Source organism: Balaenoptera physalus (genome assembly GCF_965194825.1).
Source record: "Balaenoptera physalus genome assembly, chromosome: 19".
Classification (NCBI taxonomy): Eukaryota; Metazoa; Chordata; class Mammalia; order Artiodactyla; family Balaenopteridae; genus Balaenoptera; species Balaenoptera physalus.
Window position 1 is genome coordinate 54,098,006 of NC_138900.1, and position 18,267 is coordinate 54,116,272.

The 18,267-nt window shown below is 38.8% G+C and overlaps 2 protein-coding genes and 1 long non-coding RNA gene across 4 annotated transcripts in view; 2 read left to right on the forward strand and 1 right to left on the reverse strand.

The window, feature by feature from the left end:
• The window catches only part of LOC309649354, a 460,714-nt gene that overhangs the window by 88,434 nt on the left and 354,013 nt on the right, over positions 1 to 18,267 (reverse strand). The gene's annotated exons all lie outside the window — the stretch shown is intronic.
• CMTR2 (cap methyltransferase 2) lies at positions 10,885 to 17,935 on the forward strand. The gene is made up of 2 exons (XM_082439031.1): positions 10,885 to 11,021; positions 14,363 to 17,935. The coding sequence occupies exon 2, from the start codon at positions 14,382 to 14,384 to the stop codon at positions 16,680 to 16,682; it is 2,301 nt and encodes a 766-aa protein (XP_082295157.1). The 5' UTR covers positions 10,885 to 11,021; positions 14,363 to 14,381; the 3' UTR covers positions 16,683 to 17,935.
• Positions 10,890 to 18,267, forward strand: part of HYDIN (HYDIN axonemal central pair apparatus protein) — a 443,025-nt gene continuing 435,647 nt past the window's right edge. For both annotated transcript variants that reach the window (XM_082438963.1, XM_082438964.1), the window contains exon 1: positions 10,890 to 11,021. The gene's annotated coding sequence lies outside the window, so the exon portion shown is untranslated. The remainder of the gene's footprint in view (positions 11,022 to 18,267) is intronic.

The following is an 18,267-nucleotide window of genomic DNA, read 5'->3' on the forward strand; positions in this document are numbered from 1 at the left end:
CAAGACACGAGTTTGAGAGACTTATTTTCAAGATGGTAGAGACACACATATGTAAATGTTGATGGAACCAGGAGAGAGGCTCCTCTGTGCCTTTGGGATGAAATTCAGAGAGAGAGACAGAGAGATACAGGAGAGAGAAATGATTGATGGAATCATGTTCCCCGAGAAGGTGGAAAGACCCGGGACACAGAGGAGAGAAGGAGGGATTAGTCTTAGATACCTATTGCATTATGGCAGGAAGAATAGAGAGTGCAGGGGGGGAAGGTGGGGGGAAGGGACAGTTAGGCAGTTTGGGACTGACATGTACACACTGCTATATTTAAAATGGGTAACCAACAAGGACCTACTGTATAGCACAGGGAACTCTGCTCAATATTATGTAACAACCTAAATGAGAAAAGAATTTAAAAAAGAATAGATACATGTATATGTATAACTGAATCACCATGCTGTACACCTGAAACTATCACAACATTGTTAATCAACTATACTCCAATATAAAATAAAAAGTTAAAAGAAAGAATAGAGAGAGGGGCTTCCCTGGTGGCGCAGTGGTTGAGAATCTGCCTGCCAATGCAGGGGACATGGGTTTGAGCCCTGGTGCGCGAAGATCCCACATGCCACGGAGCAACTAAACCCGTGCGCCACAACTACTGAAGCCCGCATGCCCTAGAGCCTGGGCTCCGCAACAAGAGAAGCCACCGCAATAAGCCTGCACACCGCAACAAAGAGTAGTCCCCGCTCGCCACTAATAGAGAAAGCCCGCGATCAGCAACGAAGACCCAATGCAGCCAAAAATAAATAAATAAATAAATTAAAAAAAAAAAGGAGTAGAGAGTGGGTACAGATAAGTTTGGGATGAGTGGCAGAATTCTGAAGGAGTTCTCTTCTGATGGCTTCTATTTCCTTTGTGAAGGAGGAGATGAGGTCATCTCCTGACAATGAATGAGAGGACCATAGGGTAGGAAATATGAGAAGAGTGGGAGAAGTTTGAGGTAGTCTCTGGAAGAGAAAAAGACTAGTCATTTGGAAACAGAAAAGGAGTTGGGGGAATAGAAAGGAGTTATTCGTTCCACTTTCTTCTTTGTCCACTGCACCCAAGAAATGGACCTCTTTTCATTTCGAAATGTTAAGGGGATTCAAAAATGAGTGATCATGGATTAAATGCTCCAACCAAAAGACACAGACTGGCTGAATGGATACAAAAACAAAACAAGTGGTCAAGGAGGATGTGGATCATTTGGGCTTGGATTCCTCTAGGTCTCTTGAGAGCCATTGTCAACAAGGTCCTCTCCTCCCTTCTGATCCCAGCTTTGTGGCCGGTTTTCTCATAAGCCTTCCTCAACTCCTTGGTCTGGAGGTATGAAGGGATTGTCGACCAAACTCCAACAGGGACTATGGAAACACTGGAATCAGGATTCTGGGATTTGGGTTGAGGCAGAGAGGATGTTCAGTGAAGGAACAAGAGACATAGGAGTGTCTTATTTACCATCTTCTACAGCAAGGTCCCCAAGCTACGGCCCATGGGCCAAATCTGGCCTACTGCCTGCTTTTGTAACAAAATTGTATTTCAATACAGCCATGTCTATGTTTGCTTTCCAGCTACAACATCAGTGTTAAATGGTTGTGACAGCAGCCTTATGGCCCACAAAGCTGAAAATATTTACTATCTGGCTTTTTTACAGAAAATGTTTGTCAACCTCTGTTCTAGAGGAAAGATGGGGATGTTTTGGAGGAAGGATAACCTTGAGAAAACCCCAACTTCTGAGTCTGTTTCCTTTTCTGCAAAATAAGGACACCATTCACTAAATCATTCTTTCATTTAACAAACATTTATTGATTGCTCACTGTGTGCCAGAAGCTGGGAGTGCAGAGATCAATAAGACCCAGGCTTGTTCTTTCAAAGCCCAACAGCAGAGATAGATGGGTAAACAAATAGCTGGAATACTGGGAGATAAATGCTCTGTGCATGCCATGGGGATGAAAGTGGGGGGCGGGTGTCTCACCTGGCCCAGATGGACTTGGGAAGGCTTCACAGGAAAACAGAAGAGGAGGAACTCATCAGCATGTAGGGCTGCTGTGGATGAAGATGAAATCAGCCAGGGACTGTTGCAGGCTGAGTGAAGATCGAGGGGAATGAAGGAGGGGAAATTCTTGGAAGCACCAAGATAGAAGGGGTAGGTGAAGGTAGATGGAGAAAAAACAGTGAGAGAGGCAGAAGGAGAATCAGGAAAGTGTCAGGAGTATCAGTGGGACACACAGGGCCCCATTCTACCACTCTGCCCTTGACATACCTCCCTAGCTGATCATTGCCTGTCCAGTGGAGCCCAGATATGGTTTCACAATTGGCTCAACACAGCACTCTAGGCAGCCACCATCAATCAGGGTTTGCCACTGTGATGAAACCTATTGGTGATCTTAAGGTATACACACTCTTAAGGTATACACAATCTTAAGGTATACACAACCAATGTGTTAATTACAAAGCACCCCCAAATTGTAATGTGGTCTTACTATCAACTGTTAATGAAATAAAATGAAAGAAAAACTCAATAATATGGTAGTATGTGTAATTCAACCCAGATATCAGAATTTGAAATCTCTTTTGATAACATAAACATGACACAAAACATAACCTATTTTTAATAGATTCATTATACTCTTTTCAAATTGAATCTGAGAAGCAGACTCATTCCTGAAGATCATTCATACATGTGATTTAGCTGAACAACTGGATTTCTACAGTGTGTGGGAGTTTGAATGGATTTAAGAATGAGGCAGATTGTCCTCTTTTTTATGTTTAAAATTTTTAGGGAATATTTCAGACATTCAAAGAAGTAATGAGAATAATATAACACCCATGTATCTACTACCTAGATTTTTAAAGTGCTAATATTTTGCCACTGCTTCAGTGCTTAATAAAAAGAATAAAAACATTACAGATACAGTCGAGGTCCCTTTTGTGCTTCTTTCCCATCCCTTCTATCTTCCCAGAGCTTATTACCACTCTCTGGAAGTTATAGTGTGCATCTTCCTCATCTGTGTTTTTATATTTTTACTATGTTTGTATCAATAAACATTAAACAGAATTGTTACGTGTGTTTTTAAACATTACGCAAATGGTAAGGCAATGTAAAACTTCTGCCACTTGCCTTTATCATTCTACACTGTTTTTGAGATGCAGCCATGTTGATTCGTGTGCTCATTCATTTTACAGCTGGTCCTCTTTCTGTTCTTTGAAACCTGCCCAAATTGTTGAAGCCAGAAAGCAGATACATCTGACAGCTTCTCAGTGACAGATGTGAAATAATTTGGTCTCAATTGTCTTCTCAGTTTTCCCTTTCTCTTCCTTAGTCTCCCTCCCTCTTTTCCTCTCCTGCTCTATTAAGGATTTTGAATAAAAAAAGAAACAGCAAAAGAAGGAACACTCTGCAAGGAGGGCCTGAATTTTAGCACCCTATCTTCCAGAAAAGAATAGACATTTTTCAGGAGCAGCTAACATTTGTCAGATACTGGCTAAGTGCAAAAACCCTGTACTAAGCACTTTACATTCATTTGTTAATCCTCAGTGAGACCCTTGGAGATCTTTCTTGCCCAAGGTCACAGAGCTAGTAGATGAAGATTTTAATCTAGGCGCTCAGATGCTAGAGCTGATATGCTTAACCATTCAGAAAGAGAAGCCATATTGAGCCCAAGGAGGGACAGTGTTAGGTGAGCTATTAACAGAAAGAATCCCGAGGGCTAGTGCTTTTAACAACTTTTGGTATGGATTTCACTTCTGAATTAAGTATCATAATGAATGTTAATAATAAATAATAACAAAGTACTTGAAAATTCACAGGGTTGAGTGTTACCTCAGCTCAATTTTCTCACCTGAACTTCAGCCACCCATTGATTTCAAACTTCCTCCAGGATATTTCTGCTTGGCTATTCCTCTACCATCCCTAACTCTCTAAGAACCAAACTTAGTTATTTCTTTTCTTCTTGACCATGTTCTATTGCTGCAGATTCTGGCACCTCAGTCTGGCTTCAGTGGTCCTCTACACTCTGGTTCTTCACTACCTGCTGTGTACTGAATTGTGTCCCCACAAAATTCATATGTTGAAGCCCTCCCCCTCAATGTGATGGTATTTGGAGGTGGGGCCTTTGGGAGGTAATTAGGTTTAGATGAGCTCATGAGAGGGGGGTCCGCATGGTGGGATTAGTGCCCTTATAAGAAGAGACCAGAGAGCTTGCTCACTCTCTCTCTGGCCTGTGAGCACACAGTGAGAAGGCAGCCTTCTGCAAGCCAGGAAGAGAGCCCTCACCAGGAACCAAATCTGCCCACACCTTGATCTTAGACTTCCCAGCCTCCAGTACCGTGAGAAACAAATTTCCACTGGTTAAGATTCCCAGTCAATGGTATTTTGTTATAGCAGCCTGAACTAAGATACCACCTATATAGCATTTTAATCTTATTAACTTTCCGTCCCTTTTCTGCAATTATCCTTCCTCTTCCCTGTTTTTTCACCTATGTTATTTTCCCTCTCCCCAAACGATAGCATCCTTTTAAGGGAAAAATTAAAGTCTCTTTCCCCTATCTTTTCCCTACTAGTTCCCCCTTTCTTTAGACTCCTGCAACACTTAACCTGTACTGTACAATGTAGTACTTAGTTGTATAATGTTATTTATTTTTTAACATCTCGTGTCTGCAATGAATTGCTTAATGCTTCAAGGGTGGGCCATGTCTTGTATTCTATTCCACATGTCAGTGTTTCCCAACCAATTTTTTTTTTTAACCTCCTGAGACCATCTCACAGTAATATACATTCTCTCTTAAACCCTTACATTAAAAAAAAAAAAGTCATTTTGGTCATTTCTACAAAAATAAAGAATTAATTTTAAGTAAGAACATATTTTAGGTCAGCATATTATCAATGACTATTATAAATCTTGTTTTAAAGTTCATTTAAAATATAATCTTGAATGCTATTCATAACATATAAAAACACATTTTGACTTTTCTTCCTTTAGTAAGTGACTCACTCTGTTTAGTTAACTTTAACTATATGGGAAACAAAAACATAAATTGTTAAAAAATAAATTTTATGAAAAACATTTCATATTGAGTTTTAGTCCTGAATGTATTTTAAAATGCAGAATGAAGTTTAGCTATGTTTACAGCACCAAAGATAGACAAAAACTGCTTTAATGATCAGATATTTAAAATTCTTGCATTTATGCTTAAAAATTAGTTGATTTGCTTTAATAATTTTTGTTTAGTTTCCAAACAGTAAGAAAAAAAAATAGACTATAGGCTGCTGTTTTCAAGCACTTTTCCACAAATACCACCATGTACAAGTTCTAACCAATGGCTGAATAGACAAATTGGTTATAATTTTTACTATATTTTCTCTTTTTAACATTGTATTTTGACAGTTTAAGGTGCTGCATGAGAATTTTGATCAGAATACAATTTAAAGATCTAGTGGAAGATCATCATGAGGGAAATTGGAAGACTTATTATCAGGTTTATAACCTTTATTGACTTCTGAAATTTCAGCATCAGTGTTCCCTTAGTTTGCTGCCTTTAAACAACAAGTCCATTCCATGTGGAAGGAAGAGAGGAAGCGGAACACTATGTGACAAAGAATAGGAACAGTTTAAGATTGTGTAATGGTCAAAACCAAGCCTGAATGCTGTTCACTAAATCAGATAAGTGGGTCAAATGACTGAGCCATAAAGACATTCACCTGGTCTTCACCAAGTCGAAGCTGTTCACCTAAAGCTCACTTAGAGGCTCTCTTCACTGCATTAATGGGAAGTACTAGATACTCACTGTATGTATGTATTTGTTTTTTAGTGGAAAGAGATGCCATTTTTGCCTTTCATGCTGTGAATCTCTGTTTATTTCCCCCGATATTTTATTATGAAAAATTTCAAAAGAGAAAAGCTGAAAGAATTACATAGTGAACAGCCACGTGTCCACCACCTAGATTCTACAGTCGTCAACATTTTGCTATACTCACTTTATCATTGATCCGTCCTTTTATCCATCCATCAACCCATCTTATGTGTAATGCATTTCAAAGTAAGGGGCAGATGTAGTATACTTCTCCCCTGAACATTTCAGCATGCAAATGGTTAACCTAGAGCTCAATATTTGTTTGTGGCTCTATTTTTTTTTTTAAAGCAGAATTTATATTTAGTGAAATGCTAATCTGAATTGTACCATTTGATGAGTTTTGACAGATACATATACCTCTTAACCTAAATCCCTTATCAAGATATAGAACATTTCCATCACCCCAGAAAACTCCCTCTGGAGTTTTGGAACCATGATTTGTACATGGTCGCCTCACAGAATCTGAGGATGTAATTAGAGACTCAGCAAGTTGATTGGTGATAAATGATCACAGAAGCAGTTTAGTTTTTGTTTGCTTTGACAGAGAATTATAATCACAGAGTAGAGGCCAGGGAGCCAGTTGTTTTAATTCTTGGATGCCACTTATGTTGTAGTCATGCCAGTTGAATATAAGGAACACTCAGGAACTGGAAGGAATAACTAATTGTAGCTAGCTTCCACTCAGGTACTGTGTATGATCATCAAAATATATTTTAAAAAGTTGAAACTAAATGCATTCATGTAACTGTGCATTTTAATATAAATTTGCAAATACATTAGTGCAGGGCCTGGTTATTTTCTTTCAACTTTTCAAAGTTTTAAGTACTAATTTCATTCATTCATAACATTTCATCTTTTCCAAAAACTTTGCAACAATCTACCTTCCTGCTTTTAGGACAAAATGAATAAAACTCATCTTTTTTTTTTTTAATTAAATTACTGCTCTACTGTAAGCATTTCTGGCCATGAATGTGGACTATAAAGTTGTTTTTAAATTACTGGAGGCAATTTCTAGGAATTCTCTGCAGAACAGATTGGCCTTGAAGTCAGGCAGACCTAGGTCCGAACCTTGACTGCACTACTGACTGACTGCATGACCTTCAGCAAATTGCTTAATCACTTTGGTCCTTGATTTCTCTGTTTATAAAATGGGGACAATACATATATTGACCTCATAGAGCTGTTGAGACGAGTAAATGAAAAACAGCAGTTTTCAGTGCTTAGCACATATTATGTAATCAAAAAATGCTAATGTTGTGATTATTTTAGTAAAGACAGGCTCACTATAAGCTTTGTTATTTGGAATATTCCTGATAATATTTATAAACTTTGGGGAACATAGTGATTGTGTTTAAGAGATTACATATCCTTTATCTAGTCTTTGGTCCCATGAAAGAACAATATCCACAGCTTTTAGTTTTTAATTACTATTTATTAAGAATCAGATGTAAAAAGCAACCAATTCCCACCAATAGCTAAAATAAAAAAGATTCACAACACCAAAATTTGGTGAGGATGTGAAGCAACCAGAATGCTCACATACTGTGGGTAGAGATGTAAAATGGTGCGAGCACTTTAGAAAACTGTTTGGGGGTTGCTTGAAGAGTTCCATGTACATCTCCCTTGGTGATTCTCAAAATGACAATAATGCTAAGGTTGAGAAACCCTGATCTACTTCATGAGCCAGCCATATGATGGCTAGGTATTTACCCAAGAGTAAAGAAAACATATGCTCACAAAAATATCTTGTACTGGAATGCTTACAGCAGGTTTATTCATAATAGCCCCAAACTGGAAACAGAACTCAGATGTCCATCAGTAGGAGACTAGATAATTAAACTATGGTCTATCCATATAATGGCATACTACTCATCAATAAAAAGGAACAAACTACAGATACAGAAGACAACACGGATGAATATTGTCAGGGTTCAGAACACACTACCACCAAATATGGTGTCTTGGCATACCGAATATTTTAAGCTAAAGGAATTTAAGAAATGGTAGGTTTAGGAAAGACTCTCTGACCTTGCTCTGAAGCAGGTCGTAAGAACCTTGTGTGAGAGATGCCTTCCCGATACCTGAAGGAAAGAAACATCCTTATCTCCAAAGATGGAAGGACTTCCAACAGGAATTTAAATGAACATACCTTGCTAAATTTCCCCCAGTTTGCCACTCTTATCTCATACTCATTTGTCACATTTTCCCACGACTTTCCACTTCTCATCAAACCTATATAAAAACACTCAGGTCCTAGTATAAAAACCTAGTATAGGACTTCCCTGTTGGCGCAGTGGTTAAGAATCTGCCTGCCAAGGCAGGGGACATGGGTTTGAGCCCTGGTCCGGGAAGATCCCACATGCCACGGAGCAACAAAGCCCGTGTGCCACAACTACTGAGCCTGCGCTCTAGAGGCCGCGAGGCACAACTACTGAGCCCGCGTGCCACAACTACTTAAGTCTGCACACCTAGAGCCTGTGCTCTGCAACAAGAGAAGCCACTGCAGTGAGAAGCCCATGCACCGCAACGAAGAGTAGTCCCCGCTCACCACAACTGGAGAAAGCCCGAGCGCAGCAACGAAGACCCAATGCTGCCAAAAATAAATAAATAAATTTATTTAAAAAAAAAAAACAAACCCCAAAATCCTAGTATAAAAACAGTTTCTTCAGATCTTCATTTCCTTGTGAAGGCTTCCATGTCACAAAAAACATTAATAAATTTATATGCCTTTCTTGTTACAGAGCCCCAGCCAAGACCCTAGAAGGGTAGAAGAGAAAGATTTTTTTCCTCCCCTACAATATAAAAAAAAATTACACTGAATGGAAAGGGGCTGGAAACTAAAAATTATAAACTGTAATGATAGAATTTATATGACATTCTAGAACAGACAAAACTAAACTGTAGTGTTAGAAAGCAGATTAATGGTTGCTTTTGGGGGGTGGGAGATTGATTGGGAAGGGGCTCGAGGGAACTTTCTGGAATATTTAATAGGCCTTTGACAAAAGTGGTTGAGTAGTACACTTAAGATCTGAACATTTGACTGTATATATTATACCTTGAAAAAATTGAAAAAGGCAAACAACCTGTGAGTTTGGAAGATCTTGGAAGATCTTTTTCTTACAAACAGCTTTCCATTGGTTGCCCCTCAAACTCTCCAACAATTATATTTTCAGTGTTTCATTTTAGCTAGTAGATGTGTAATTGTATTTCATTTTGGGTTTTGTTTACATTTCCCCCAAAACATGAGGTTAAGCATATTTTCATATGTTTATTGGCCTTTTGGATACCATCTTTTTGAAGTTTTTGTTCTGGTCTTTGCCCATTTTTCCACTGGGACATCTTTTCTCATTTATTTGTAGGAGTTATATACTCTGGATACAAGTCCTTTGTCACATATTTGTATGGCAAATACCTTCTCTCACTCTATAGGTTGCCTCTTCACTCTCAGTGCTGTCTTATGATGAATAAACATTCTTAATTTTAATGTAGTTCAATTTATATATTTTTTCTTTATGATTAGTGCTTTTTCCGTCCTGTTATAAACTTTTTGCCTATTTCAAGGTTACGAAGATGTCATCTTATATTTTCTGCTAAACGAGTTATTGTTTGATCCTTAAAATGTAGATTGGCAATCCAAATGAAATCTATTTTTATTATGTGAGGTAAGAGTCCAAATAAAGTTTTTTCCATATAGATATCCAAATGTCCTAGCACCATTTTTTTGAAAAGACTCTTTTCTCCACTGATGCATATCCTGGAAGACTTGTAAAAAATGTATATATAGACACACACACACATATATATATACATATACATATATAGACATATACACACATATACATATATGTGTATACATATACATATATATGTGTGTATATATATATGACATAAATGGATCAAACTCTACACACAGTTCTATATTCTCCTATTTTCACACAATACTGTTGGCACAGATGGCCTATTAATGGCTGCATAGTATTTCATTATATGGATGTACCATAAAGAATTTAATTTCTTTACAGCAGATATTTAGAGAGTAACCAGGTTTTGTTATTGATGTCATTAAGGTGCTGTAATAAACATTTTGTCCAAAGTGAGTGCCAGTTGTTTGTTTTCTAAAGGTAAATTGCTAGGAGTGGGAATAGCTGGGCTAAGGTGCAAGGCCATTTTAAAGTTTGCCTTCTGTAAGGTAGTACCAATTTTCACTCTCCCTCACAGTATGTAAACCTGTTTCTCCACATTCTCACTAAAAGTAGTCATTAGCGATCTTTTAAGATCTTTGCTAAGTTGAGTGAAAAGAAAACATTTCTAATTATTTTTTTAAAAGTTAAACAGCTTTGTACTATATCCTTATTGGCTACTTTACTGTTTTTGGATGGCTTGTTCAAATCTCCCATTTTTCTTCTGAGGTTATCTTTTCTTATTGGTTTATAAACATATGTATGTTATGATAACAGAGTGTTATTTCGTAGTTTCCCTAGCTTGGCTTTTTAACCTCATGTTCTTCTGAGCACCAGTTTTAAGTCAAGCAATAATAGGAGTTCAATTCTACCCAACAGCAAGACAAAACCTCTGCCGTCCAGGGCCCAGGTGGGCGAGGCCAGCGTGTACCGGACAGGTTGGCCCCGCCCCATCCGACGCCTCCACTTTCGAGGGGGCGGGGCCAGAGGACGCTCCGTCTGTGCGCGCAGCCATGGGGCGGGAGGCTGGAGCTTCCCAGCTTCTGCACCCGCGGAGAAACGAAACCTAGAGAGCCGAGGTCTCGGCGCTGCGAGAGTCGCCGGCGTGCGTAACGTTGACGTGTGACGGCAGCCGGGCCTTGAGGCGCATGCGCAGAGCGTGTGTCAGGGCTCTCGGGCTGCCGTCTGCCGACTTTCGGCGGCGGCGCGGCCTGGAGGAGTGGTTCTGCTCCGCGTGTCTTACCCAACCAGAGTAAGGAGGGCGGGTCCCTGCCTCCTTCCCGGCCTCCCGGCGCGCCACTTCCCTTCCCTATGTCGGGGGCACAGAAGTCCTGAAGGAGCGACGCTCCCGGAAATCGTCCCCAGGAGCGGAAGTGGAGAATGCCCTCCTCAAGTGAGGAGAGGGAGTGAAGCGCAGCCTCTCTAGACTTTGGGGGCTGAGGTGGGCGTGAGCGAAGGTAATCCAGGCCCTGGTTCCGAGCCCGGGTCCTCCTTCTACTTTCCAGTGGGTTAGGCAGGGGCTGGAACTGAAGTTCCTCCGGGTGAGGGACTGGGCCGCTCGAATGGAGCTTGGGACTCACTTCCACCAGAGGGAACTAGGTCTTGGGTGCTCCTCGCCCAAAGTAAAGCGCTGGATACACACTGGGCATTATTTTCACCGTTGCTAGGAGGAGGAGGAGTTGGCGGAAACACTTTTAAAACTCTTTCGTTTAAGTGTTGGTTGGAGGAGTAACAATTGTATATGAACCTTGCGGGTTTTGTGTTAGGCCGGCGAATTTTGCGGGTATTCCCTTCGTGGCTTTGAGCAGGGCGTCTACATGACTTCTTACTCGACTCTGCAAAACAAGAATGGTAATACTGACCCTCGCAGCAGAATTATGATGCCACAAAGCTCTTTGGAGTGCTTAATGAGAGGAACAGAGGAACACATACTGGAAACTTTTCCCTTGTATCCTGTAAACCACAAGCATTTTTGTTGTTATGCATTGCGGTGCTAGAGTGATGTTGAAGTGCATTGTTAAGACATTCAGAACCTAATCGGAGGAGTACCTTTTGTGCTAATCTGATATCCCTTCAATTATTCGATAAATACTTATTGAGTGCTTACTGTGTACTGAGCACTTTTCTAACTTCTTGAGATGATAAGTGAGTAAAGAAAACAAAGATCCCTTCCATGTGGAGCTTAGGTTGTAGTTTTGGGAAGACAATAAACAGTAAACATAAATAAGTAAATTATGTTAGAAGGAAAAGAGTGCCATGGAAAAAAGAAAAAAAAATACAGCAAGGTTCTTACCTTTACTTTACCATTGGTAATGCAAGATGCAATTTTAAATTAGGATGTCAGGGTAGGCTTCACAGAGAAAATGACACGAGTAAATTCTTGAAGGAGGTATGGGAAGTAACTATGCAGATATCTGAGGGAAGAGCATTCCAGGCGGAGGGACTAACTCGTGCATAGACTTTCCCCTTGCAGTGTGTCTGAGGTCTTACCTGAACAGCAAGAGAGCCTGTGTGGCTGGAACACAATTAGTAAGAGGGGTAGTACTAGAAAATTAGGTTAGAGACGGAGTGGGGCTGGAGGGCAGACATCTTCAAGGGCCTTGTAAGCTACTGTAAAGACTTTGGCCCTTACTTTGAGATGGGGAGCCACTGCAGCCCATTTTTGAGCAGAGCAGGGATACAATCTAACTTAGGTCATACAAAGTTACTGTGGTGGGTATGTTTCAGAATAGAATGTAGGAGGCAAGGGTAGAAGCAAAGAGACCAGTGAGAAAGCTATGGGAGTAATCCAGGAGAGAGTTGACAGTGTCTATAATCAGGAGGCTGATAGCTGGAGGTGGGTGAGAAGCAGTTGGATTCTGGGAATTTGATAGTAGGAAACAGTGTTTGGATAATCTGTGGATTATTGACCTGAACATTATTCAATATAATATACAATTTATATATAAATATATAATATATAATTTTGGTCTGTGTTCCACAGGTATAGTTGGGAAGAACAATGAAGTGTTTGAATCACTTTAGTTGTTTTCCTGTGAAAATAATTACCTTTTAGCTTAAGTAAGATTTCAGAGCTTACCTACAACCATTAATTAGTATGTGAAGTTAATGACTAAAATCAGACTTTTTCCAAAATAGAATGTAGTTGAAATCTGAAAGTTGTAGTTTCCAGTTAGCAAAGTGTGAATTGGGACAGAATAACTTGTTATAGTAAACTTTCGTTTACTTTTATTTAGGGTTTTAGTGAATGCCTCTTTTTGCCATCTTTCAGAAGTTTGTCTAAATATAGCTTCTAACAGTTAAAAAAAATCTAAGGTAAGAAAAATATATTAATGGGTAACTGTGACTATTATCCACAATTTTTGTGCAATGTGTAAATATACGGTGGCAAACAGAAATGGCTAAGAAGATACTTGTTACTTGAAGAAGTTTACAGGCTAGTAGAGTAGACAGACTTGTAAATAATTTAAACAAAATGTAAAAGGATGAAAAAAGTGTGTTAAGAGAAGAGTACAAATGCTAATAGAATACAGTCTTCTGGCTGTTATTGTGTTTATTGTATTGCTCGCTCACCTTTATCTCCCATTTTAATCTTCAGACTGGTGTAGAATGTATTGAATATGCTAAGTAAATGCAGTAGTCATGAACTGAAGCACCTGTTGATTAGCATTGTGCCAACAAGTACCATGTAATACTCATTACTCTATCTGCTGGAATTTAGAACTTTTCCAACACTATGCCATTAAGCCTTGCTTCTTTCTCTTGTACCCCTATCCCTTTCCATTGGACAGATGTTTTTGGTTTCTTGGGCAGTGTTAGAACACAGAATGTAGGGTTACTATTTGTAATTTGTATATTCATTAAGGATATTTCTTCAGTTTAAAATTATTCTATCAAAGTGTATTAAGTTTTTGTGACAAAAAAATAATATTTTATAATACAAGCATGGAGCTGTCTGACCAACCATATAAAGCAGGAATCTGTAGTTTAGAGACATGCCAGGGTGAACTATAGGTCAGTTTCAACACTGATCAGGAGGCTGACCTGTCAGGTACACCACAGTTGACAAGCAATATGGTGATGAGTGTTTGCTGGTAGCCTGTAAAGGCGATTTGGTACCACCAAAGTGTGTGATTTAGCAAGAGAGTGAGATCTGGACAGAGGACATATTTGGCAATCTTCGTAGGTGAGTAAGTGAGTGGTGGCAGAGAGGTCTGGTAACAGGACCAGTGCTGGGTTCAGGTGCAGGAACCTCTCCTGGAGGGAAGTGAGATTTGGAGGGAGCTAAAAAAAGCTAAAAGTCACTTGTTAGAGTTTGATCAAAGGTCATGTTCAGGGATGAATCTTAGTCTAAGTAAGTGTTTGGGGCCCTGTGGGCAGTGTCTCAGTGATGGGTAGAGGAGAACTTTGGAGAGGAGCTAGGTGCGTTACTTTGGTAATAAGAGCTGCCATTCACTGATGAATATTCTTTGGTATATGCTTTTTATATGCTAGCATGTTTTATCCTCATCTAAAAAAATGATACCTCAAATTTTTAAATAAGAAACTGAGATGTAAAGTTATTTGCCCACAGCCACTTACTAAGCTGTAAATGGCAGTGCTGGGATTTGAGCCCAGGTCTATCGGATAGCAAAACCTTTATTCTTTATTCCAGATTGCCTCATCATGTAGTGAATTGTGCTGACATTAGTCTTCCCATTTTTTTGTGGGTTGTCATGATTGTGATCCAGTTTGCTGTGGATGAGATTTCACTCACTAATAAATTTGATTCATTTAATTGTGTGTTTTCTTTTTCTAGATTTTAATTTAATTTGAAAATGAGTAAGTGCAGAAAGCTACCACTGGGTTCAAGTCCTGCGACATTCAGTCCAGATGTTCTTGCTGATGTTTTTGAACTCTTTGCCAAGAACTTTTCTTATGACAAGCCACTTAATAATGAGTGGCAGTTACCAGATTCCAGTGAGATTTTCACCTGTGACCACACGGAATTCAGTGTGTTTCTTGATTTGAAGAACTCCCTAAATGAAGTGAAAAACCTACTGAGTGATAAGAAATTGGATGAGTGGCATGAGCACACGGCTTTCACTAATAAAGCTGGGAAAATAATTTCTCATGTGAGAAAATCTGTGAATGCTGAACTTTGTACTCAAGCATGGTGTAAGTTTCATGAAATTTTGTGTAGCTTTCCACTTATTCCACAGGAAGCTTTTCAGAATGGAAAACTGAATTCTCTACACCTTTGTGAAGCTCCTGGAGCTTTTATAGCTAGTCTCAATCACTACTTAAAATCCCATCGATTCCCCTGTGATTGGAGTTGGGTGGCTAATACTTTGAATCCATACCATGAAGCAAATGACAATCTTAAGATGATTATGGATGACCGACTTATTGCAAATACCTTGCATTGCTGGTACTTTGGTCCAGATAACACCGGCGATATCATGACCCTGAAATATCTGACTGGACTTCAGAATTTCATAAGCAGCATGGCTACCGTTCACTTGATCACTGCAGATGGAAGTTTTGATTGCCAAGGAAACCCAGGTGAACAAGAAGCTTTAGTCTCTTCTTTGCATTACTGTGAAGCTGTCACTGCTCTGTTGACTCTTGGAAGTGGTGGCTCTTTTGTTCTGAAGATGTTTACTTTGTTTGAACATTGTTCCATAAACCTGATGTACCTGCTAAACTGTTCTTTTGACAAAGTCCATGTTTTCAAACCTGCTACCAGCAAGGCAGGAAACTCAGAAGTCTATGTGGTATGTCTCTACTATAAGGGAAAAGAGGCAATCTATCCTCTTTTATCTAAGATGGTGCTGAATTTTGGGCCTGAAATGACCAGGAAAGCTCTCTTTCCCCATCACATGATTCCCAAATCTTTTCTTAAAAGACATGAAGAATGTTGTGTGTTCTTTCATAAATACCAGCTAGAGACTATTTCTGAGAACATTCGTCTGTTTGAGTGCATGGGAGAAGGGGAACAAGCAAAGCTGAATAGTTTAAGGGACTATGCTGTTCAGTATTTCATGCAAAAGTTTCAATTGAAGCCTCTTTCCAGAAATAATTGGCTAGTGAAAAAATCTAATATTGGTTGTAGTACAAATACAAAATGGTTTGGGCAGAGGAACAGATATTTTAAAACCTACAATGAAAGGAAAATGCTGGAAACCCTTTCATGGAAAGATAAGGTGGCCAAAGGGTACTTTAATAGTTGGGCTGAAGAACATGCTGCATATCATCCTGGGCAAAGTTCTCTTTTAGAAGGGACAGCTTCCAATCTTGAGTGTCACTTATGGCAGATTTTACAGGGAAAGAAACTGCCAAGGGTAAACTGTTCTCCTTTCTGTGATGGTGAAATTTTAAAGGCTCTTAATGAAGCAATTGAAAAGTCATTGGGAGGAGCCTTGAATTTGGATTCCAAGTTCAGGCCAAAACAGCAGTATTGTTGTTCTTGTCACATTTTTTCTGAAGAATTGGTATTTTCTGAGTTGTTTAGCCTTACAAAATGCCTTCAGGATGAGCAGGATGTAGAACCCAGCAACCAAGTAAAGTGCCTGCTTGTGGGTTTTCCAGCTCTCCAACATGTCAAAATACATATACCATTGGAAGTTCAACTCTTGGAATCAGCTGAACTCATGACTTTTAGCTGTTCATTGCTTCATGATGGAGACCCAACTTACCAGCAGTTATTTTTGGACTGCCTTCTACATTCATTGCAGCAGCTTCATACAGGAGATATTATGATTTTGCCTGTACTTTCTTGTTTTACAAGATTTATGGCTGGTTTGATCTTTATACTCCACAGCTGTTTTAGATTCATCACGTTTTCTTGTCCCACATCTTCCGAGCCCCTGAAGACTTGTGCAGTCTTGCTTTGTGTTGGTTATCAGGACCTTCCAAACCCAGTTTTCCAGTATCTGCAGAATGTGAATGAATTGTTGAGCGCTTTGGTTAACTCTGATGCACCCCAGCAGGTTTTACAGTTTGTGCCAATGGAGGTGCTCCTTAAGGGCACACTACTTGATTTTTTGTGGGATTTGAATGCTACCATTGCTAAAAGGCATTTGCATTTGATTATTCAAGGAGAGAGAGAAGAAATCATCAGCAGCCTTCAGTTATGAAGTTGAACTTGTCTTTTCTGAGATTTAACTTCACGGCTTCTTGCAGTTTCCGTTGGTATTGCATCCCTTTGCTATTAATTTAAAAACTTTCATTTTGAGGAAAGGCCAACTTTTGCATCATTTAAAGTTTCATTTTTTCTGGAAAACCATCAGCTAGTTCTGATCTGTAGGGTATATACACTCACAGACATAGAGTTTTCTATGTGGTAGAATATATGCAGTGATGATATTCAACCTCAAACATGAGAAGTGTGTATGAGCTTGGGGTGGACACACCCATGCTTGCATATGCAGTTTATGCAGTTGGTCTTATTTATCTGCTTAAGATTTACACCTGTGTGCCTTCATTCAGATTAGATTTTTTTCCAGCTAATTTTCTCTCAGTGGCTAATACTGTTAATGAATTGATAGAGGTCTTTGATGAAAGGAGGTGAGCCACTACTCAGCAACACTAATTTCCTTTAATACTGACCGTGTCAATTATGGATATGTGGAATTCATCATGCCAGACATCTTGATACATGCCATTCATTGCCTTTAGGCCATCGATCCAGTTTACTTCTGTGGTTCAAATGAAGCTACTGTGCTGTTTTATAAATATTTTACTTAATCACAACCATCCAACTAGAAAGGATATCAAGACAGCTTCGAACCAAAGATCATGTTTAAAAAAATGAAAAATTATTGTGTCTAAAACACTCCTATATGAGTGAAAAGTTTCACTTAGCAATGGTGTGTAATTTTTAACTTCTGGGAAATAATCCGTGAACAAAAAGATTTTTTTAAATTGCAGAGTAATGTTTATGGTCTCATAATGCGGACATATGAATGTGATGAATGTAGTGAGTACTGAAGAGAAATTTTAACACTTTCAGAATGATGGTATAACATTAAAAATTTTTTAATTTTCATTAATTCTTTTTTTCAGTATGAAAGTAGCACTTTACCAGAAGATTAACCATGAGATCGTTACTTTATCAATTACTTTTGATTTCTTTTGAATTATATATATTTGTCAGTATAAATGGGCTATTCTGGCCAACTGAATTAAGCAGATCTTTGTTACTTTGAAATTCTGCAAAGTGAAGAAAATGTGTATTGTCACATGTGCATTTTAGACATTTTTGTTAGTTATATGAAAAGTAAATGTATTCTTTGATGTATTTGGTTGATAAGTATTAATCTGAATTTTTTCATGTCCTTTGCTATTTTGAGTTCCATTATAGATTTATGAATAAAGTCATTAGCAGAGAGATTTTGTGTTCATTTTTTTAAAGAGAATCATGGGGGAAGTTAAAAATATAACTTGGAAACACGTTTTTTTTAAAGGAAGGTTTGAATGGGAGTTAATGTTCCTTCATTTCCTCTGATTTGTATTCATTAAAATTTAGTCCTTAATATTGCAATATTTATGGAAGCTCTGCTTCAGGAAAGAAATTGAATACTTAAGGGAGGGAGGAAGAGAGTAGATTTATGCCTTGGTTGATTTGGTCCAGTACAATGACTCAGTTTGTTTTTACTTATTTTAACTATTTGATTAGAATGAAGTTGAAAGCCTAGGTCCAGGTTCTGGTACTAACACTTT

What these genes read in the sequence shown, in the direction of transcription:
- CMTR2 (XM_082439031.1), top strand. Translation starts at nt 14,382, where the DNA reads ATGAGTAAGTGCAGAAAGCTACCACTGGGTTCAAGTCCTGCGACATTC.